This window comes from Rhinolophus ferrumequinum, chromosome 17 (genome assembly GCF_004115265.2).
Source record: "Rhinolophus ferrumequinum isolate MPI-CBG mRhiFer1 chromosome 17, mRhiFer1_v1.p, whole genome shotgun sequence".
Classification (NCBI taxonomy): Eukaryota; Metazoa; Chordata; class Mammalia; order Chiroptera; family Rhinolophidae; genus Rhinolophus; species Rhinolophus ferrumequinum.
In genome coordinates, this window is record NC_046300.1 from 13,324,974 (window position 1) to 13,349,174 (window position 24,201).

At 39.4% G+C, this 24,201-nt stretch overlaps 1 protein-coding gene across 1 annotated transcript; it reads right to left on the reverse strand.

The window, feature by feature from the left end:
• Positions 1 to 174: 174 nt before the first annotated feature.
• On the reverse strand, positions 175 to 23,439 carry LOC117037136 (caspase-14). The gene is made up of 9 exons (XM_033132857.1): positions 23,435 to 23,439; positions 23,147 to 23,199; positions 21,090 to 21,644; positions 19,005 to 19,057; positions 17,312 to 17,461; positions 13,928 to 14,153; positions 13,338 to 13,454; positions 5,538 to 5,647; positions 175 to 3,387 (listed from the first exon to the last, which is right to left on the reverse strand). The coding sequence occupies exons 1-9, from the start codon at positions 23,437 to 23,439 to the stop codon at positions 3,286 to 3,288; spliced, it is 1,371 nt and encodes a 456-aa protein (XP_032988748.1). The 3' UTR covers positions 175 to 3,285.
• Positions 23,440 to 24,201: the final 762 nt, after the last annotated feature.

Sequence of the window (24,201 nt, forward strand, 5' to 3'; positions counted from 1 at the left end):
TGCCCAATCCCAAACCAAGAAAATCTGATTTTTAAAAAATAGCTCCCTAGATAGTTTTAGTGCAGCCAGGATGAGAATCACTTTGATATACAAGTACAGAAAACGGTGGGTTTTTCCCCTCATTTTTCAGTATTTTTGAAATTTTCTGTAAGGTCCACAGGTTTTTTTAAACAAAACCCCACCGCGTTTAAACGAAGAGCTGACATGGGAAAAAAGTGAACTTAGTCATGGCTTTCAGCATCTTTGCTGAAAATACCTGGAGACATTTTGGCTCTCAAAAAAAGGGAAGACTTCAAAATAGCTATATGGAGAATGAATGGCTGGCTTTTATGGACAGTTTTCTGTCACTGCAGGACTTCTCTGGAGGGCCTTCTAGAACAATACCAAACCATATCAGCAGCTTCCTCCCCTATGCACCAGAGTTTCAAGAATATTTCCATTAGGACCATCAGGACATCCCCATAATTATGTTTAGGTGTTTGTTTCTCCACAAGACCTTTTCCTACAAAATAACTTTGTCCTTAAGAACTGATCTGCATGATGAAAATTCCTGGTGAAGAAATGAGAAAAGTCCAAAGATGAAAAACGTACTGCAGGGACAGTAAGCCACGGTGAGAGCCTTTGGCCTAAGAGGCACTTGTCAAAGAATGACTGTAGCTCCCAGCCTGCTGTCCTCCTCCCCATCTCGCAGCCTCCTGGTCCTCTGCACAAGTTTCTCCATCATTTTTTATTCATGCCCACTTTTGATAAACAAAAATCTCAGAGCCTTCCTTTTGGAAACTTTGGTTTCTGGGGTTTGTATTTAAAAACTGAAAAACTGAGCTTAATTTTTTTTCCAAATATAAAATTGTGCTAAGGACTGTAAGTTTTTTTGGACTACACTTCACATGGGTGGTTAAGAGCCCTGTTCTGATTTGAAGCTGAGAGAGTAACTAGCCCCAGACATCGAGTTCGTCTTGGGCATCTTCCCACCTCGCTATCTGACCAGACTTCTTATTCCTCTTCACCTGTTTGCCTGGTATCCAGTTATCCCACAGTCCTCCGTAGTGGCCTAAGCAATGTTCCAAAATCACTTTTCCCTCCTTTGTCCCAAAGTTCTTATTTCTTCAGTTAAATGGCATGGTCCCTTCTGTCCACTGAAAGCATTCTGTCTTACAACTTTCTCTGTCACTTGGTACTTTGTTCGTGTATTCGTTCATGCACTAGAATCCCAGCTTACTGTGACTGTAAACATGTCACTTCACCTCTCCCAGGAAATAAGAGCTGTTGATATTTCAGCTGATGCCATCTCCCTGAAACGAGCCCCTGTGCCTGGAAATCCTACAGATGCAAGTGAATGGAGAAGGCTCACCTGATATTTTATGAACAAAGGAGACATTTTAATTCTCTATAAAAAAAAAACAACAAAGTTACATATTAAATACCAGAACTCAAAGGCTTAAAAATTAAATCACATATACTTAAGAAATGACATTAACTAAAAAGGACACAATTATCCCTGAAATGGAGACAGGCCTGAATATTCTGTGTTACTTCAGTCAGTGTGGCCCTCAATCTTCACAGCGTTCTCACCAATCACCTGTATCCTCACACAGGCCCAAGAGTCTTATGCAGCTGCTAGCTTGAATCCTGAGGTTGAAGGAATAGCCACATCTGCAGAATGTTCCTAAGAAGTCAGAGTTCACAGGTCCAGCGGGATGAGTTCTCAGTCAGCTGAGCCAAATCTCCTTTTAAACAGATGGGGAAACTGAGGTCCAAATATAGTCCAAAGTTACAGAAAACGTTAGAGCATAATTATAATTACAATTAAAATTCATGCTCAGTCCACAGCTTGTTTCTCTAAAAACACTGGTCTACATACAGGTTTTCTTTATAGTGGGATGGAACCCAACTTGCATCTTGAAGAATTCAGGGTATAGAAGCACACAGTGAGAACAAAGGGCATTTCAGGCAGAGAGAGTGAACTATGATGTGATAACATATCCAAAAGTGTTCAGCCAACATTCATTAATCCACAAGCCCAATTCTGTGAGAAGGGATTATGGAAGGAAGGGCAAATCACCTGGTATGGCCAAGACCCAAAGGGTACACAGGTACTTCAGGTTAAAGCCTGACAGAGAAGGACTTGGAATATTCTCCTAAGGGAATCGAGAATATTCTGCAGGCAGTGGGGAGTCAAAGGATTATTAACAATGGTATGGGTTTTATACAGAGATTTAGGGGAAACAGGTTAACTTCCAACTTGTTCCATTAAAATGTCCATGGGACAGGCAAGCAGGTGGGGTTGACTCGCAGGTGGCTAGATATGCACCGAGGTCATGAGGTGAGGTCCGAGGAATGGATGAAATAATGAAAAGACAGAGATTTGCTAAACATTTATGACAGGGCTTCTCTGTGTCTTAAGGCATGGGTGGAAGCTGGGATACACTAATAACAACACACACGGCCGGTGCCTTTCGGAGCTTACAACTGAAGTGGAGATTAAACAGCCACTACATGGTCATTTAAGTACAGTAGTGCTAAATGCTATAGAAGAAAAGTATAGGGTCTCTGAACACTTAGAAAGAGCTGACCTAGCATGAGGAGTTGTGGAAAGCTTTCCTGTGCAGGTGATGCTTGAACCAAACTGTGAAGGATGGAAAGGACCTATCTACCTGGGGTGGTGGAACAGAGTGTTCCAGACAGTGAAACCTGCAGTTCAAAGGTACTGAGGCAGCAAGGAGAAAGCTGGGGAACGGATGAGGGTGAAAACATGAAGGCAGCACGGGCACAAAGTACAAGCGGAGACACCCAGATAAGACTTGAGGATGGCATACAGAGTGGAAAAGGAGATCAGTCTGGCTGCAGAAAACAATACAGGGGAAATAAGGCGACCTAGAGGACAAGACCACATAAAGATAGTTCTCGAATACTAAGCCAAGAAAATGAGGCTTCGCACCAGCACCAGATCGAGATGAGAAAGGAAGGGGGGTAATAACAAGAGACGCACATGATAAAAACAGTACACACGTAGAGCTGGGCTTCCATGTTTTGATAACAGTTTAGGGAAAAAAAATGTCAGTAAACAATGATCTTTAAAAAAAAAAGTCAAATTATTTACAAGTTCCAAACAAGTAGTTAAATCTTAGAAAGACATATGTATATATGTATATGAAATAAATCGGAGAAATATAACTAGTAACAGAAATGATGCAAAGTGATAACCATTAGCACTACGCTACAAAGCCTCCCAGTTCTTTACAGAGTCTCCTGTGAAGCAGTCCTGATTTTTAAATCTTCCCGACATCAAAAGTACACGGATCTAGTTAGAGTCGATTCCATTACAAGTGACACTTTTATTGGTTCTTCATGTAGATAAAATTCAGTGTGCACCACTTTGTTATTCACCTGCAAGAGAAAAGCACAAACTGTCCCAAAGAATGTAACAGCCCTGAGCAAAAGCCTTTTAGTAAACCCCACTGATGAGATGGCAAAATTCTGACCCCACCAGGAAAACAATGCAAACGTTATAATAAGGAGATATCCCAACACCACTGTGGGATGGAAAAGCACTGTATTCAAGAGTCCACAGACAACTGGGCTCAGTCTCAATATTAAACCAGGTATTAACCCTTCCTGAGCCGTGTAACGTGTGGTAAGATGAAAGGGTTGGATTATATTATATCCAAAGTATCCAACAGCTCTACAATTCCAGGATTGATTATAAGCACATGTCATCTGCTATCTTACTGCGACTTTAATGCAAAGGCCACCTCATGCTCATCTCCAGACTTTTTCTCACCAGTGTCTACTCAACAAGTGCTTTAACCTTGAAGAGTGTTCAATAAAGACTTAATGAACATTAGTCAGCAGAACAGTTTTTCAGCTAGCATTAACTGAATGGATATCTATTTACAGTCGCTTAAATCTTTATTGTTGTTACACATTCCTGAGATGCTGACAAGAAATCTCTATTTTCTTAAAGAGAGAAATTGAGCAATATGAGACATTTGGGAAAATGGTTGGAATGACTGTCAAAATTGTCCCTGTAACATTTTTCCCAACAGCTTACCTAAATCATGTAAAAAAAGAGTTTTGAAAGCTGTTAAGCATCATATGTAAAGTATTAACATTAATTTTTTTTTAAGAAATAAAAATAGTTACCGTCCCTTGGAGAGAGGTGAGGAGTAATTACCGTATTTTGCCGTGTATAATGCACACTTTTTTGCCCAAATTTGTGAGGGAAAAATAAGGATGCACATTATACGTGGGTAGTACTAATTCCATATCTATATAAATGTTTTAAATTCTTTTATTTATGCTTATGAGTTAAAAGTGTAACTCTAGAAATCAATAACTATATCCTATACAAAATAATACCCTGGAATATGATAATTGGTTTTGCTGAATTTAGGACAAACTTGCAATGACAAAGAGTTCTTGGCCTTGTATGATGCGTAAATGTCATAAATTTGGTATCGGTACATAAAATTTCTTGTACTTTGTGTCTGTTCTTGTGTTTTGTAATTATTTGTTACATAAAATTTCTTGTACCCTATGTTAAAAATAAATGCTAAAATTCCTTTATAATAATAGCTAAAATGCTAATAATTCCTTTACAAAAAACAAGTACCTAAATGTAAATAAATAAAAATTTGAATTAAAAAATTAAAACAAAAGATTTCTATTCTCCTGAAAGTTTGAGCCAAAAACATGGGTGCACATTATACACGGGAGCACATGATACACGGCATAATACGGTAATACTTAATTGTGATTAGGGCATGAACTCTAGAAGTATTCTGTCTGGCCTGGAATGACAGCTCCGCCACTTACTAGCCCTCCATCAGTGTTAGTGGATACAAATCCCAGTACCTACCTGTGAGGTTGTTGGGGGGTGCTAAATGGATTAATATCTGTAAAGCCCAGAGAACAGTAACTGGCACAGTGAGCCATGCCACAGATGTTAGGATTGTTGTTACTGTGTTCATTTATAGCTTTTTCTAATTAGCTCTCTTTGAGGGTAAAAATCCCAGATTAAGAAGAAAATTACTCTTCAATCCTGCTATAATAAACCACTATAATCAGGCCATTCTCCAAACTACGGTTTGTGTATAAATCTGCTACAATTCCTGGCCACTCATTCACCCAGTGAACACTGACCACAGGCTACAAAGTGGGGAGACACATGCGAGCCAGTGTCAGCCCTTAAGGAAGCCCTCACTCAGGTCCTCCCCTCTCCCAGTTGAGTCAGGCCGAAGCCAACTGCAATGACAGAACTAGAGAGCAGGTAGGAACTGCAAAGCTCATCCAATAGGACACTCACACATATTACCAATGAACAGAAAGTGTCACTATCAGTTTTCCTCGGTGTCTGGCTCAACCGTGTCTTCTGAACAATGCAGCCACAGTCCTCTAAACTCACGATCAGCCCACAGTTTTCAAGCAACTTCTCAATATCTCTCCTGTTTTCATGGCTAAAGTCGGTCTCCTCAGGAAAATGTTGTCATCAAGTGCATTAGCTTCAGAGTGAACGTGGTCACTTGGAATTTACTTACTTTGGTGAAAAAGTCAACGATGTGCCACTTATTTCCATACTGTTTAAAGACTTCAGTCATTGCCGCGATCATCACAGAGCCACTGCGGGAGTGCCGTAAAGCAACATGATCTACAAAGAACAACAACAACATCTCGTCCATTGTCCTCCTCTACTTGCAGCTCAATTGTTCTCTTACCCACAGTTAAAATCTAGAAAATGGCTTTGAACTGAGAGTACAAAAATACTCTTGCATTAGCAGGAGTGTGTCTGGGGCCATAACAGACACGGGCACAAACAGAGGAAGCACCTGAGCCTCACAAGGGACTCGTGTGACAAAAACCTATCAATAGAGCATTCTTTTTAACATGGATTTTTTAAACAAAAGTTTTCAAATATACACAAAAATAGAAAGCAAAATTTAACAACCCTTCATATAGTCATCCTTCCGATTCAAGTTATCATTTTGCCATTTGCTTTGCTTCATTGTATCCTTCTATATTTTTATTGCTTTTACTATAGTATTTTAAGCTAAATACCCCTAAATATTCCATATGGAATTTATTTTATGGTCCTCAAAAGTTTAATTATTGAAATTACTTTATTATTAGAATAAAAAGCATAAAACATGTCTGTTTAATGTGGAAATTCAATGGGAATATCAAAATTGCACCCCTCAATATAAATCTGGGTTGGAAATGAAAAAATATAGGACATCTTTGCAACTTCAGTGTAGGCAAAGGTTTCTTAGAACACAAAAAACATAAACAAAAAATTTTGATAAATTGGACTTAATCAAAATTTAGAACTTTTGATTTATGAAAGACATAGTTAAGAAAATGGAAAACAAGCCACAGATTGGGAGAAAATATTTGTAACACATACCAGAGAAACGACTTGTATCCAGAATATGTAAAGAACTCTTACAACTTAACAAACAAAAAATATAAAATTGGGGAAAAGAATGGCCAAAAGGCACATGAATCATCATCATTATTAGTCTTTCAGGAAATGCAAATTAAAACCACAAGGTGATACTATTATACACTCATTAGATTGTCTAAAAATTTAAAAAACAGATCCTTCAGTGTTAATGAGGATATGGAGCAACTGAAACTCTCAGACACTGATGATGGGAATATAAAATGGTGCAACCACTTTGGAAAATAATTTGGCAGTTTCTTTAAAAGTTAAACATATACCTACGTTGTGAACCAGCCATTCCACTTCTTGGTATTTACCCCTCCATCTACGCATATAACTGCAGTTTCAACCTCTCCCAGAAATGTAATCTTAATCAACCAGTCTGGAATTTTCTGGTCAAGCACCAATAAGGTAATCTGTCACATGGGCCCTCTCCATCCACCTTGGAAAGAAGCAATCTGCATGATAAAAATCCCTTCCCATTCTCTTCCCCTCTCCTGAAAAAGATATCCCAGCCCCAAAGTAATCTTAATTTGTTAGTAACTCCCTTGCCCCACCCTTCTTCCTATAAAAAACTTCCATTTTGTACAGACCCTCAGATTGCCCTTCTAGTTGCTAGATAGGATGCTGCCCAATTCGTGACTCACATAATAAAGCCAATTAGATCTTCAAATTTACTCAGTTGAATTTTTTTCCTTAGTATTACATTTAAAACTTCCCCATGATGATTCTTTTCAACTGCTGCACGGTTCTACTGTATGAATAGTCATGTGCCACATAACAAGTTTCAGTCAACGACAGGCCACATATACAACGGTGGTCCCATAAGATTATAATGGAGCTGAAAAGGTCCTATCGCCTAGTGACATCATAGCCATTGTAAGGTCCTGGCACAACATATTACACAAATACTTACCACTGTGTTACAATTGCCTACAGTATTCAGTACAATAACATGCTCTACAGTCTAGGAGCTGTGTGGGAACAGAATATGTCTGTTTGGCATAGGATTATTTTAGGCTGGTTAATTTTAAGAAGCAGCAGAAACATGGGAGAAGCTCTGAAAACCAAGCAGAAGTTACCCTTTGTAAAAGACATTCACATTTGTAAGGGAAATCTCCATTTATAAGGGTGTCTCCCTCTTTGTACTAGAAAGAGAAGAATGACCCTAAATCTCTAGAAACTCTTATCAGAGGAGAAGGCAATGACTTAAATCTGCATAACAGATTTACCCTTGTTGACTGTGCTTTTCCTTGTAACCTCCCATCACTGACTCCCCCCAGCACCACCATCTTCTGTCTTCAGCTGAAAATGGTATTTAAGGTGGTGGCTTCAGCCATTTTGGTGAATTACTCAGTTTTCCTGGGTCTCTCCCACGCATACAAAAGGTATACATGTTATGAAACTTTTGTTTTTCCCCGTTAATCTGTGTTAGATTATAGGGCTGTCTCAACCAAGAACCCAGAAGGGGTAAGGGAAATTATTTTTCTTCCCCGACAGAGCAATAGGCTCTAGCTACCATATAGCTTACGTGTGTAGTAGGTTCTATGACCTATGTTTGCACTCTATGATGGTCAACGTCATCGCCTAATGATGCATGTCACAGAAAGTGTGCCTGGTCCTTAAGCAGCCCGTAACTGTATACCATTCCCAGTGACTGTCAGCTCCTCCTCCACTTCAGCTCTCCCTCCTGTAAACTTTCAAAGGAGTACCCACGTTAGAGTGACCAACTCGTCCAGCTTTGCCCACTCGCCCAGTTTTAGCACTGAAAAGTCCAGGATCCCAGGAAACCCTTCAATCTCTGGCAAACTGGGACAGTTGGTCACCCTATCCCAGGTATACACGTACTGAAAGGTGGAGGTTCCAAGACTTTCTCAGTTCACGGTAGCCTTAGCGTCTCAGTAACTTTTGCACAGTGCTCCTAGGCCAAGAAAAATAGAGTTCCATTTAAAAAAGTAGTTAGGATATAAAAGCTAAGTTTAAAGCTAATAATCTATTGGCTACTTGGGTACAAAAATAAGATAACTGTGCATGAAATGTTGAAAGAAAGAAAAGATGAAATCACAAGAAGGAACAAGTAAAGATATTGTCAAATAGCCAGATTTGGGTATAAAATGAATTTACCACCTATAAATCTTCCTTAAATTACTAAAGGATATACTTCAGGAAAAAAGAAAATAACCCCAGAAAAATGATCTGAGATTCAGGAAGTAATAGAGAACAAAAAAAAATGGTAAACACAAATATAGACAGCGTTAAATATTACAATAATGTTCTAATTTATGAAGTTTTAAAATAGGAATAGGCATTACCTAGAATAGTGCTTGCCATCCTAGTGTATGCCAACATATTTGATAAAAATGTGTTAATGTCTTAATTCAGAAGAAAATCAGGGGGAAGGAGAATTAAGTAATAGAAATAAATGTTAAACAAAAGTAGCACTCAAGTGTGCAAGGAGGTGATGAGAATTAATGTTCTAACATTCCTTTTATCATCAGGGAGTAAGAATAAGCCTTTTTATTAATTCTCAAGTAAGTACACACGTATAAAATTTCACAGGTAACCATGAGAAGAAGAGATATGGAATGTATCAAGTCAGTAGGAAGAGAAAATGTAAGAATAACTAAACTCATACTCAGTGAAAAACAAGAGCAATAAAGGAGTGGGGGAAGCAAAGAAAAATAGGACAAATAGCATAAAGTAAAATGATAAAAGTGCAAATATATCAATAGTCACAATAAAGATAAATTGTCCTAACTAACCAGTAAAAAAATTGATAATGTCAGACTGGATTAAAAAACAAAATCCAGCTATATATTTTTTTAAAAGTCTAAAATATCAGAGCCCAGAAAAATTAACAGAAAAAGATCTGAAGGAGATATAACAGGAAAATACGGACTAAAAGGATACTGGGGTGTCTCCATTAATATCACACAAAATAAATTATACCAAAAAGCACTATTTGGGACAGTAGATTCACTAAACAATGATAAAAAATATTTATTTTATCAAAAAGTGTAACAATTCTAAAATTATGCTCTATTAAAGTTGCCTCAAAATACTTATATAAACAAAAATAAACAATAGAAAATGCAGAAGAATCCGACAAATTCACCATGATAACATGACATATTAATTAAAACACAACCTCAATTACTGGCAGGTCAAGCAGACAAATTTAGTAGAGACATAAAACATTTGAACAACAAACACAATTAAGCTTAATAGAAATAAGTGCACTCAATAAGTGGAGACCACATATTCTTAAACTTCTATAGAATATTTATGGTAATCTGATAGCCATTAAAAAATTTACTACAGACCAAGACATAAATCATCAAATCTCAACAGATTTCAAATTGATATCATAGTCCATAGTCTTTCTCAGTTCATAGCACACATAAATTAGATATTAATAACAAAAGGATTAATTTTAAAATTGCAACACCAGAAATTTAGAGACATATTTCTAAATAACTAATTAATAGGTAAAAAAAAAATAATGGAAAGTTAAGAATTCTTAGAATTGAAAGATAAAAATGTTACACATTAAAACGCAAGTAATATAGTAAAAGCACTACTTAGAGCAGAATTATAGCTTTAAAATTCCTTGTATTTTTGAAAAGATATAAAATAATGAGTCAAATACCTAAGTGAAATAGTTGGAAATAATAGAATAACCCCTCCCAAAATGGAGAAACAATGGAAATATGAGCCAAAAATTAATGAAATAAAAAACAAACATAATACTAGAGAGGATTAACAAAACTAAAAATGGGATATTAAATAAATAAATAAGCCACTGGTAAAACTCATCAAGAATTAAAGAAGCCACAAATATTAGAGATAAAAAAGGCAAAAGAACTATAGATTAGAGCTTTCACATGATTAAAGATACAATGAACCGTGCCAAAAAAATTTGCAAATAAACTTTTTTGCCCCCATTGAGAAGCAACCCCCCCACCCCCGCCCTGAACAATTTATTGAACGGTCCATTCTTTCACCATTGATTAGTAATGGCTTCCTTGTTGTGTTTCTACCTTTCCTGTACATTTGGTTCTACCTCTCAGTTCTCTATTCCATCCCAATGGTCTATTTGTCTGTACCTAGGCTGATAGAGTTTTTGTTATTCCTTTATACCTAGTACTCATATTTTACAAGACACATTCTCTCAAATAACTGTACAGATCACTCTCATGTCCTTCAAGTTTCTACACAAGAATCAACTGAAGTTGATTCTCAGTTGATTCTTGTGTAGAAACTTTTCAGTTGATTCTTCTCAGAAACATCTCTATACATCTCATTTTAAAACTGCAATCTCCACTCCTACCCCTCAACACTCTCTATCCCATTCCTGCATTATTGTTCTCTGTAGCACTTACCACCATCTAACATATTTTATTTAATTTTTGGTAAACTTTTCATTGAAGGGTACGCATCATACGGAAAAGTGTGCAAAGCCTAAGAGCATATAATAGCTCAATACATTTTCATAAGCAGACACACCCACATAACTGGCACGCTCATCAGTAAACAAGATGGTTCCAGCACTCCAGAAGTCCCCACTTGCCCGCTCTGATCATTACCACTCCAAACACTCTGCAGTATGCTGACTTCTAACACCACGGATTAGTTTTGCCTATTTTTGAACTGCATACAAATGGAATCATAAAGGAACACAATGTCTATTTTCCCTGTGTGTGTATTGTCTGTCTCCCCACACCTAGAACATAAAACTCAGTGGAGACAGAGATTTTTTTTAATCTTTCAATCATTACTGAATCTCTAGCCCTCAAACATATATAGGCTAGGATGTAGTTGTAAACTTCATTCATTCGGCAATATCGGAGCACGAGGTTCTTTGTCTTCACCCTTAATTATTCCATAATAATTTTGTGATTAGTTTGTCACATTCCATGAAAAAAGAAAAAAACACTTTGGAATTCAATTTACAGATTAATTTGGAAAAAACTGACATTTCTATGATATTGAAGTTTCCCATCCATGAGCATGGTATTTTTCATCATTTATTCAGGTATTGTTATTTTCTCTAATAAAGTTTTTGTTCATCTTTTATTAGTCATCCCTAGCCATGATTCACTAAAGCAAGAGAAATAATGTGGTATCTTTTTCTTTTCTATTATATGTTCTAACTTATCATTGCTGCTGTATACAAATTATTAATTTCTAGAATACTGATCCTTACACCTCTTTCTATTACGTTAAAGCGTTAGCGAGGACCACCCATGCCATGCTAGATAGCAGTGGTGATAGTGGGCATGCTTGTCTCACACCTAACTTTTAAAAAATCTTACAGCTTTATTAAAGTATAATTGACAACTGGCAATCATCTATATGTACTTTAAGTGTACAATTTAATAAGTTTTGACATATGTAAACTTCCGTGAAACCATCACCACAGTAAAGATAATGAACATTCTAATCAGCCTCCCAGTATCCTTTGTCCCTTTGTAATCCTTTCCTCCCACTCCATCCTCCATCCCTTACACCACCGATTTGCCTTCTGTCACTATGTATAGATTGGTTTGCATTTTCTATCATTTTATATACATAGAATCCCACAGTACGTACTTTATCTGGTTTCTTTCAGTCAGCAAACTATTCTGAGCTTCCTCAATGTTGTCGCTTATAACAAGAGCTCATTTCTTATTACTGAGGAGTATTCCATGTATGATATACCGTGATTTGCTTATCCATTCACCTGTTGATGGTCATTTGGGTTGTTTCGAATTTTTGACTATTTCAGATAAAGCAATGTGCAAGCGTCTACAAGGATGATGCTTTCATTTCTCTTGGGTAAATAACCAAGGAGTGGAATCTTTTTTTTTTTTTTAATTTTTATAAGAGCTTATCTGAGCCAAACAGACAACATATGCTGGGAAGCAAGATCTCAAAAGCTCCTCAAGGACTGGAATTTTACATCTAACTTTTAATGGAGAATTTTTGTTTTCTTTTTAAAGAGGGCGCAGCTCACAGTGACCCATGCAGGGATCAAACCAGCAACGTTGGTGTTATTAGCACCACGCTCTAACCAACTGAGCTAACCGGCCACCACAAATGGGGAAATTTTTAATGTCTCACCATTAAGTATATTTCATTACTGCCCTTATTTTCCTTTGGTTCCATTTTTTCACTAACGTTTTATCTTGCATTGCGTGTGTGTGTGTGCATGTGTATGTGTGTATTTGCAAACTACCTTAATCCTTCTTGAAGAAGGTCAAGGGAAAACCAATTAAATATATGTCCTTCACCATTTACTACTATCTTCTCTACATTTTCCTGTTTCTCCTCATGAGTGAATCAAGTCCATCCATCACACAAGATTGTTTTAGACTTTAACTTATTAGTAGTAATAGTATTAGTAATAACAATGTTATTTGCATAATGTTAGTAATCGTAGTAGCTAATTCTTTTGGTATTTATTACACGTTACTATGATAAGCGCAATATCTGCATTACATAATTTATATAACATCCTAATGACATAAGTAAAATTTATCATTCTCATTTTACATGAAGAAACTCATATCTCTAGAGGATAAAAACTATTGAAGTTCTCAAAGATAGCAAGTGGCAGAGCTAGCCTTTGGGCCAACACCTTTTTCACACGAGAGCCAATGCTCTTATTTACCATGTGATATTTTGCTCAGCGGTTCGTATCTTCGTGGAAGAAATGCACAGTTAAGATGCCAACCTGCCATTCTGAAAGTGGGAACATTTTCTGAAGGGAGATGGAGGGGTTAATGAAAATTTCTCCTTATAAATGTCAATTTGTAAAGCACAGATCACTTTTTTTAAAGATTTAAAAATCATTAGCAAAAACCCAAACCCTCTGGCACAACCTGTATTTCACGGTCATCTACCCTCACTGTCTTACCCGGCTGGGTGGGATAGATGATGAAATAGTCGCTGAACGTGGGCAGCCGCCTCCTCTCGGATATGTCATCCGACTCCATGGGTTCATCATCTGTTTCAATACCATTATCTTTTCTCTCTATTTTTGAGGAATGAAAATACAAACTACAATAATACATCACTGACATCAGGAGCCCTTAATGAAAGTCACAACAAGCTTGTATCTCCACAAGAGAGAGAAATACCCACAAAAGCTATATAAGTCGGATGTCAGTCCCACAAGCCACCTGGAATCACGTGGATGGCGGGATGTCTCTTGGAAATTGCACATGCCTGTCTCAGAATTTGAGGTTCTCAGACCCACCTCACGTAGGACCATCCCTCAGCCTAAGTTAGCTATTTTAACCCAAGTAAGTTTTCTGTCCATCCCTTCCTCCCAGGTCAAAGTCCCCAGCATACTGCATAACTGAAGTTATATCAGCTAAAGGTCCTCTAATTTAAAATATAATATTTACATATATATATATTTTTTAACTGACTTACTTTCTTTCCTCAATCATCAATATGAGAATTCCCTAGAAACTTGGCTATTACAAAGCACTCTTCACTTACCTCCTCTGCAGGCCTGAATTATAAAGATCTTTGGTTTCTCATGAAGTGCTGGACAATTTTTATTGTTAAACATTTCAAAAACATCTTCCAAGCTGACTTTGTCACCATCTTTCATTTTAATAAAGCCTTTTTCTCCATGGGACATAAGAGTGACAAGGCAACAGGCAATTTCATCTTTAATTTCATTTAATCCATCACGAAATACAGTTAGTGTGTCAATTAATCCCTGTAATATAGGATAATATATTATAAAGAACTGAAGGTGGGAAAAATCAGAAATGCTAGAGGTGTCCCCTTTACTACTAGGTGACCTAGATGATAAATATGAAAATACCTACATCTCTAACAGAATTAGTATGAGGTAAATAGTGTTTTCTTGACTTGTCACTCCCTTTTGATTGCTCTCAGAATTCATCTGACTTCTTCTTGTGTTCCTGGTTCTTATTTGACAAAAATTAGGGCATTTCTGATTCTCTACCACAAAATACAACAGTATTATAGTTCTCCAAAGGGTTAATGTATTTAAATTTTATATTATTAACTTATCTTAATATATAAAAATATGACTTTATAAAATTAATATTCTCAATAGGTAGAAATGGAAGGGAATGGGGGAGTCCACCCAATAGTTTACACCTGCCAGGATCTATCAGTAGATGTCATCAGAATCCATCCCATTAAAAGAGAAGGCAGGAATGGCTGCTATCACTACTCCCATACATGTAATAAAGATCCTACCCATCTCAATGAAGTAAAGTAAAAATTAAATGAAATTTAAATATTGGAAACAAAGAGCCAAAATTCATTATTTACAGATAATATGACTATCAAGAAATATAAAATAAGTCAACTAAAAAACCATTAGAAGTAGAGATCAGCAAGTTGACTAGATATAAAACTAACTTACAGAGATCTATATTTCCCCAGTTGTCCAGCAATAATCATTTAAGCCACATAATGGAAAAAAGGATCCCATTTGTGGTCATAATAAAACTAAAATACCTAGGAATAAACCTAACAAGGAATACACATTACCTAAATAAAGAAAACTATAAAATAAACTTCAGTGAAGAGGCAATATAAACAAACCATGATACGTCAATGTTTCTGACTGCGATGCCACAATACTATTAATTTGCTATTATAATTCACTCCAAATTCATCTCAGTTCAATGTCAACAAAAATCCCAAAGGATTTCCACAAAACTTAACCAGATGAATCTCAAGGTCATAGATGAAAGATAATGCTCAAGAATAGCCAAGAATTTAGAAGGAAAAATAATAATAATAATAATAATAATAATAATAATAATTGGGGGACAGGTCCTATCAGATATCAAATTGTACTATAAAATCATGGTGAAAAAAAGCAGTGCTATACTGACATAAATATAAACAAATATATGAATGGAATATTTTAGAATCCAGAAATTAATCCAAGTACTATACACAGGAATTTAGTCCATGATAAAGGTGGAATTTCAAACATGTGGGTGAAGGACATATCATTCAACACATGTTGAGACCACTGACTATCCATCTGGAAATAAAGTTAGACCTCCTATATACCACAATGTTCCAAAAATAAAATTCCAGAGTGTAGAAGGTAAACCTTAAACGATAAAAATATCACAGAAAAACTAATTTTAAAATTTCCAAGTTGGGAAGGCAGTGGAGTTTAATCAAGACACAAAACCAAGAAGCTGACAAACAGACTGACAAGTTTACTCACAAAACTTCCATATGACTTAAGACAACAAGTCAAAAGGCAACTAACATGGTAGGAGAAAAATATTTGCACAATATTCTGCGAATGAATAACGTTCAAGGAAATAACTATAAGATAAAAGAAAGAAAATCCAGTAGGAAAAAGGCCAAAGGATACAAACAGGTAATTTACAGAAGGAAAAAAAATGGTCAAAAGAGGCCCAACTGGGAAAATAAAACTTTATAACCTTGAGAAATGGAAAATGAAACTTAAAACAGCTAGTAAATATTACTACATATTTATAAATAAATGTTGACAGGATGTAGAGAAAGAGACCACTTTTGGACCTTTGAGAGAATAAAAATCAAAAGAACATTGACAATGTCTGACATCTGAATGGAAGGGGCTTGATTAAATATCATGTATAGTAGAAGAGATTCTGGTACAATCTTTGGGGAAAATGAAGAAGTGTGTTTTTAGCTTTGAAATAATAAAATCAAAATTGAGCAGTTACTATAAGTCAGCTACTATTCTGAGAAATTTTACACATAGACCCTCATTTCATCCTCACAACAACCCTACAAGATAATTTCCTATCATCAGCGCGTCCCCACCCCCTTGTAGAGATAAGAAAGTAGTCAATTAATTTAAGGCAGGGTTTCTAACACTGTTGTACTATTGACATTTGGGGCCAGATAATTCTTTGCTATAGAGGGCTGTCCTGGGCATTGTAGGATGTATAGCAACATCACTGTCTTCTATCCACTGGATTCCAGTTTTGACAACCAAAAATGTCTCCAGACATTGTCAAATGCCATCTGGTGGGGGACAAAAATCACTCTCAGTTGAGAAGGTAACACAACTAGTAAGAGACAGGATTCCAACTCTGGCAGTCCACTCTGCATTCCAACTCTGGCAGTCCCCTTTACTATGCTTTCCTTGATGTTCATTAGCAGTGACTTCTGGAAACTTGAAGGGCTTTCCTATGTCATTATCCCAAAATACGGGAAGGTCTAGGCCATGATTGAGCTAGGGTCAAAGAGATCAAAATGGAATCCATCCACCACCACTATTCTTCAATCTTATTTTTTCTGTGTCATCTAGTTAAGTCACAATGCAATTCTGCCCAGGACTCTCAGAGTGCCCCTCTCCCCTAACCCCTGATATGGTTCCAAGTAAGTCCCACAAGGACTTTTCAAAGCCCATGGGCTCTGATGCTGCTATAATCCCTCTGGCCTACCCTCCTGATGGCCTCTCAAAGCTGTTTCGTTGGTCTTCCCTGCTCCCAAGTGCCCTGGACCTTACCCAGTCTGGACTCATAGCTTCTCCTTGGGCCTCCTTGCCCACCTTGCCTACACACCTTCTTGGGTTTCCTTTCCCTCTTCAATGGCACAGCCCTAGCTCAGACTAAAACCCAAGAGGTCCTGCTTGACTGGAAGGAGAGCTGGGGTATCACACACTTAAGATTACAAAAGTATTATGAAATTTCATCAGGATATACATGTCACTGCTCAGTAGATCTTGGTTCTTGCCAGGTAGTAAAAGCCCATTTAAAAAAGGAAGGAAGGAAGGAAGGAAGGAAGGAAGGAAGGAAGGAAGGAAGGAAGGAAGGAAGGAAGGAAGGAAGGAAGAAAATAATCCAAGCTACAATTTTTCATTGGTTTTTAATTTGTTACCTTTTTGTCAGGATCGATGCATAATGTCCTTTCAAACTGGCACTGGTCAAGCCAGTCCTCCATTCGTTGGATGTCCTGGACAGACCCTGGCCTGTCCTTTTTTACACACATGAGGAAAGCCTTCCGCTTGCCACTCAGGTCATAATGGTCCTGTTTTCCAGCAAAGCCAAGAAACAATATTTAAACCAAACCACACTCAGAAAACCAAATACACCATATACTGGTGACCCTCGAACCACCCAGGGCTTAGGGGCACCGACCTGAGCAGTCATCCCTGACCATTCACATTTACGGATTCCCACCCGCCAGCTGACCCTTCAACAACATGGGTGGGAACTGTGTGGGCCAATCCTGAGATAAGTGGACCCGTGCAATTCAAACCCACGTTGTTCATGGGTCACCTGGATAGGAAATGATGAGTTTCTTCTGGGATTAATGGGGAGGTTTCCCAGTTAGGATCAGGGCACAAAACTGATTGCCTCTCTTACCAGTTGTGGGGGAGGAGGGAAGGAGGCGTGACTTGGTTTATTTATAATTCTTTCAAATACCTTTCTCAGCCTTGCACTACTAGGGTAATCTCATTAAGTTCATATATATATATATATACATAACTACCAGTTTAAGGAAATAGCGCTGATACAGGAAAAAGATTAATAACAATACAAGGCTGCAGTCATCAAAATCCAGAATGTGGGACATTCTACAGGACAAATAACCTGGTTTCTTCAACAAATAACTGGAAAAGGTTAAAAAGGGGAGAAGTATCATAAATTAAGAGACTTAAAAGACAAACCAATCAAGTTTAATTGTGTGGACCTTTTTTCAATCAGAACTCTGATTCGAACAAACCACGAACTCACTGTGAAAGATATAGGAACCAGTTAGGGAAACGTGGATGCTGACTGCATCTTTGCCGAGACTAAGGACTTTGTTTTCGTTTTTGATTTTTGAGGTAGAATAAGGATATCACGGTTTTGTTTTGAAAAAAGTCTTTCTCAGAGATACATACTAAAGTTTATGTAGATGAAAGTGATATGATATCTGGATTTCCTTGCTTTACAAGAATTAGGAGTGGGGAGCAGATGAAACAAGACTGGCCATTATATTCCTAATTGTTGAAGCAGGATGATAAATACGGTGGGCTGAAGTTTAGAAGATTCATTTTTCTCCTCTCGCTATTTTAGCGTATGTTTAAAATATCCATAATAAACAAATGAGAAACAAAAACTCATAGACACAGACAATTGTTTAGTGGTTACCAGAGGGTAAGGGGGTGGGGGGTGGGAGATGAGGGTAAAGGGGATCAACTATATGGTGATGGAAGGAGAACTGACTCTGGGTGGTGAACACACAATGGGATTTATAGATGATGTATTACAGAATTGTACACCTGAAATCTATGTAATTTTACTAACAATTGTCACCCCAATAAATTAAAAAAATATATATCCATAATAAAACAAAAAAAAACAACAACTCTGCAGCCAGCAATTTATGTAGTTGCCTAAGGCCATGCAACCTATTCTTTTATCTCCAGTGTCTCACTTTCTTTGATGTGTAAAATGGAGATAGTAACAGTGCCTAGTTCTTCCAGTTCGTAATGCATGCACAGTAGTTTTAACTGGCTGTTTCGCTTTTATAACGGAAAGCAGTGAGATCTGACCACTTCAGACAACCACAGAGGTAGGCTTACCAATTCATTTTCCACACAGTCAAAACTTCTCTTCAGAATTTTTCTTGGGATCACTGAATAAAGGTTCATGAAAAGAGAACAGAAAAAGAGCATTATTATTTTTTTTTTAAATTTTTCAATCAAGATCTGTTGTCCCTGTTAACAGGAAGCTCTCTGAAGAAATTCGATTATCTCTTATGTTTGGGCCCAGCAGGCTTCAATGGATCTCATTTTAGAACAGGTTCCTTGGATTAGGAACACCCCCTCCCAAACTCATGAGTCTGGAAACCTAAAACAGATCTCTTAGAGCCCCTCATCAAGTTCAGGGGCAGAAAGACCCAAGCCACAGATTGAAAGGACAGGGACTAATTGACATTACTGCACATGCACTTCCTGCAGAGTAAACGACGACATCAGGAAAGGGAAAGATGAATTAAAGGCACTAGACCCTATTTTATTTTTTTATTTATCATATCTTAGTATTGAATTCAAATACTTACTGGGTGCCTACAGTGTGTCGCCATGACATTGTATAGTTTGGATGATTCTGAGAAAGAAAAAAACCACTTTGCTAACAGCAAGTGACTCACAGTCTAACCTGGGGATAAAAATGTGATACATAAACAACTGACCTGGGACGGGTTACGTAAGTCCTGTACAGGTGCAGTAAAGGAACGGAGAATCAAAGGCTCAATGGGGTCAGTAGCCTGCCTACAGGACACGTTTGTGGGCAACTACAGTTCTCATTCATTACAAATGGACAAAAATCACCCCAATAAATTAAAAAAAAAATCGACAAAAATCAGCAACAGCTACATGACTCAAAACTCAACGAGATCATATCATAAGCAGGCTGACAGCACAGACCATCAAGAGTATATTTTAATGTCTACCTCAGTGCTTCTCTCCATGAACAAATATTACCGTATTTTTGCCGTGTATAATGCACACTTTTTGGCCCAAATTTGTGAGGGAGGGGAAATAAGGATGTGCACTGTACATGGGGAGTACTAATTCCGTATCCACGTAAATGTTTTGAATTCTTTTATTTATGTTTCTGAGTTTAAAGTGTACCTCTAGAAATCAATACCGATATCTGTATGCAAAATAATACTCTGGAATATGATAACCGATTTTGTTGAACTTACTACGAACTTGCAACAACGAAGAGTTCTTGGCCTTCTGTGAGGGGTAAATATCGTAAATTTGGTACCGGTACGTAAAATTTCTGGTACCTTGTATCTGTTCTTGTGCTTCGTAATTGTTTGTTACATAAAATTTCTTGTATCGTAATGTGTTAAAAAAATAAATGCTAAAATTCCTTTATGATACAAAAAACATATACCTCAATGTAAACAAATAAAAATTTGAATTAAAAAATTAAAATGAAAGGTTTTTTCCCCCTGAAAGTTTGGGTCAAAAACGTGGGTTCGCATTATACATGACAGCGCATTATACACGGCAAAATACGGTATACACACATACACCTAAATTGAGGGTAGGGGAAGCCCTAACCTCCCTCAACCTGTTAAACACGGCATTTCTTGATCCTAAGCCACACTCCCAGATTTAGAGCAAATGGTCTAACGGTGTATAAGGAGAAGAGGAACCCAAAAAAAACACACCCACTGGAGATGTGGCAGAAGGCATCCCACCCTGGGTTTCTCTGCATCATCTAAAAATCTCCCATATCACAATCACTTGGAGGTACTTGTCAAAAATGCATCTCAGGCCTTTTGAGTCAATCTGATTTCTGAGCTCACCCCCAAACGAACTATTATTAGTAGACCCTGATGGCTACTCTTCCACTGGACACTCGGATCCGAGCCTGGGAATGGTGACTCTCCTGCCGGCTTACTCCCGGGCTCCCACCTCTCGCCGCCGTTCCACTTGGTCCCTCAACGCCTGCATCCTCCTTGCTCTGATTCCCCCTCCCCTTCCCGCGCCGCTCACCCGGGCTTCCAGCACCCCCTCGGGACCTGCCCAGGAATCCCCGAGGCGGCGGGACCAAGCCCCACGCTCCCCTGGAACCCCCGCTTTTGTATCCGCCCTGCCCCCCGCCCCAGCCCAGGACTCGATGGGCCGCGGGGTCGTCTCCGCGCTCACCCTGGCTGTAGGCTGTGGGGTCGCTCTGCCAGCGCGGCAGCAGGTCGGCGCGGGGCAGCTGCTTCAGCACCTTGGTGAGGACGCGCGGCGCCGCCTGCAGGTAGTAGTGCTTGGCGAGGAGACCCGCCAGCCCCGATGCGGTGCGGCCCTCCAGCTCCAGCTGCACCGGACTCACACGAGGCTCCTCGTCCACCTTCTTGAGGATGGCGCGGAAGTTGCTCAGCTCCTGCGGGGACAGCACGTCCAGGGTCTCTCGCAAGCGCCTCTGCAGCTCCTCCATGGCCCGTGCGACCTTTGGAGGTGCCCAGGTGACCGCGAGCGTCAGCCGCTCCTGGGGCTTCCCCTCCGTGGTCGCCCAAGCTCCCAGGCCGAAGGGACCAATCCGAGGAGGCCCCAGCACAGCGCGCCTCACACGCCACCCGCTTCTCCTCTTTGTTTTGAAAAAAGGAGGCGTTTCCGCTAGACTGCAGCGGCTCGGTCCGCGGGCCTCCGCAGCAGCCAGGCAGCTCCCGCCTTCCCTCCGCTCGGGCCCCGCCCACGCGCGGAGCCACGCCCCTCACCTAGGTCATCTCTTCCTCCCTCGCGGTTGCGCAGGGGCTCTGCTTCCAGCGCCACCCCAAAGAACCGTTCCTTAATTAACCCTTGGAGCTCGGGTTGAGGGAACTGAGTGGTGAATCCGGCCCTGTAGGGTTCCTCCGTGGTTCTCTGCCTTGGCTGAGCGTTAAGGACCTCTTGGGGAACTTCTAACACTCCTTGTGCCCAGGCCAGTCTAGGCTGATTACATTAGAATCTCTGGGTGGCAGACCCCAGCATCGGTTGTTTTTAAAGCTCTCCAGATGATTCCAATGGGCAGCCAGCTTTGAGAACCACTGATCTTGGACTCCAGAGTGTTTATCAGCTATCTAAGTCAGTTCCCAAGGAACGAGAACTCAGAAGCTGAGATAACACCTAGAGGGTGTTGCATTGAACCAGCCCAACTTTTTGAGAGGGCGTGGTGACAAGGGCTGAGTTTTGAGACTTTGATGTCAGCAAGAAGCTAGAAATGCGCACTGCTCAGCCGGGGGAGCGTGTAGGGGGCGTTGCCTTGGTGAGCAGATCTGACTAGCTTCAAAACCCCCCATAGTCACTGCTAGGTTCCCTGACTTGATTAGGCCCTCATAACCATGGTTTGCCCCCAAACTACTCACCCTTTTGAATAGATGAATCTCAAAACCTGTTTGAATCCTGATTCAAATAAACCCAACTGAACACATTTTTGCGACAATCAGGGAAATGTGAATATGGGCTGGGTATTGGATATGCAAAAAAATTAACTTTCTCCAAGTGGGATAACGTTGCAGTTATGTAAGAAAGATGTCCATAGTTTTTAGAGATGTGTAATGAAGTATGGAAAGGTGATGTGATGTCTGGGGGTCTGCCTTGAAAAGCTTCACAAAGGAAATGAGTGGGCGAAGACTGGAAATAACAAGCAAGAGTGGCAGAGTCCTGATAACTGTTCCATCTGGGTGATGTGGATGAAAGGCAGGTACCATTGGCTCCCCTCTTGTGATTATTTGAAAAATTTCACAATATATTTTGGAAACTGAGTATAATGGCAGCTTGAAAGCTTTGCTTGTCCTTTTGGCTCTGCCTTACTAAGCCATCTCTCTCTAGTTGCCAGATGACTGTTTCCTCCCACAAAGCCCTGCCTCTAAATAATTTACTTAAAAGCCTGAGGCAGCCAAGAATGAATAATGAAAAAAAAAAAAAAGGGCACTGAGCCACATTTACAAAGCTGGCTGAAGCTCACTAGCCACTTCCTTTCTGAAGTTTAATACCCGTGGCAAACTGCAAGAGAGGAAAAAACAAATTATTGGGAACTGACATATGCAGATCTCAGGGCCACTTGCCTCTGGCATCAATGTTCACAAAGGGCAATTTCAGTTTTACCCCGTTTAGAGAAAATTAGACTATTTCTCCAAATCTAATGCTTATTTGGCCTAAAAAGAACAAATGCGGAGCACAGAAGTGGTCTCTGGTATAAGATGAGCTTATCTGCACTGGGAAGAAGCCCACACCTCTGCCCCTCTCCTCCCAGGGTCCCCTGGCAGGGCCCTCAATGGCATTAGGCCTGCAAGGCCCAAAATGAGGTGTCAAAGGAGACTGAAGAGGCCCTGAACACCCTGCCTCAGAGTCTAAGCTCAAAGGAGGCAGCACTCCATCCATCATTTGTTAACCTGCCTTCCCTTCAGTCCTGTCCCAGCATTCCATCTCCAGTCCTAAGCGCTCCCCTGCTTTGCCCAGCACAAGGCCTCACACACAGGACACCAAGCACCATGGCTTGGGTGCCACTATGAGTATCCTACTTCATTCTAGCCTATATTCCTCCCCATATCATTTTTTTGAATGGAGCCTTTCAACCTAAAACGGAAAGTATAAACTTAAACTTATAAATCATTGAACTGAATATGTGTTACGGGTTGACTCGTGTCCCTCAAAAAGATATGTGGGAGTCCTAATCCCCAATTCTTATGAATGTGACCTTATTTGGAAATAGGGTCTGTGCAGGTGTAACCAGGTTAAGATGATGTCATTGTGGAGTGGGTGGGCCCTAATCCAATGACTGGTGTCCTTTAAAAGATGGAAATTTGGACAGAGACACACACAGGGGAGAAGGCATTGTGAAAATGGAGGCAGAGATTGGAGTGACAAATGCCAAGAACTGCCAGTATTCACTAGAAGACGGAAGACACAAGAAACTACCCTCCCCTAGAGATTTCAGAGTATGGCTCTGCAGACACCTTGATTGCAGACTTGGAGGATCCAGAACTGTGAGAATAAATTTCTGTTGTTAGAAGCCACCCAGTTTGTAGCAATTGGTTGTGGCAGCTCTAGAAAACCAATGCAATGTGCAGAAACATTTGCTCATGAACCCTCACCACAACACTAGGAGTGAAGACATATTACTATTCCCATTTCCTAGACAAAATTTCAAGTGTGTCTGTGTAAGTGGAGAGCCAGGCTTTCACCCTGGGCCCACTACAATGGCTACATTAAATAAAACGGACAAGTGTTGAGGAGGATGAGAGGAAATCAGAACCCTCATACACTGCTGCAAGGAAGGTAAAATGGC

Coding starts and splice junctions, on each gene's coding strand:
- LOC117037136 (XM_033132857.1), bottom strand. Junction 19,058..21,089: donor CCCCACAGCCTACAGCCAGG/GTGAGCGCGGAG, acceptor ACCTTTATTCAG/TGATCCCAAGAAAAATTCTG. Junction 14,154..17,311: donor GCATCGATCCTGACAAAAAG/GTAACAAATTAA, acceptor CCTATATTACAG/GGATTAATTGACACACTAAC.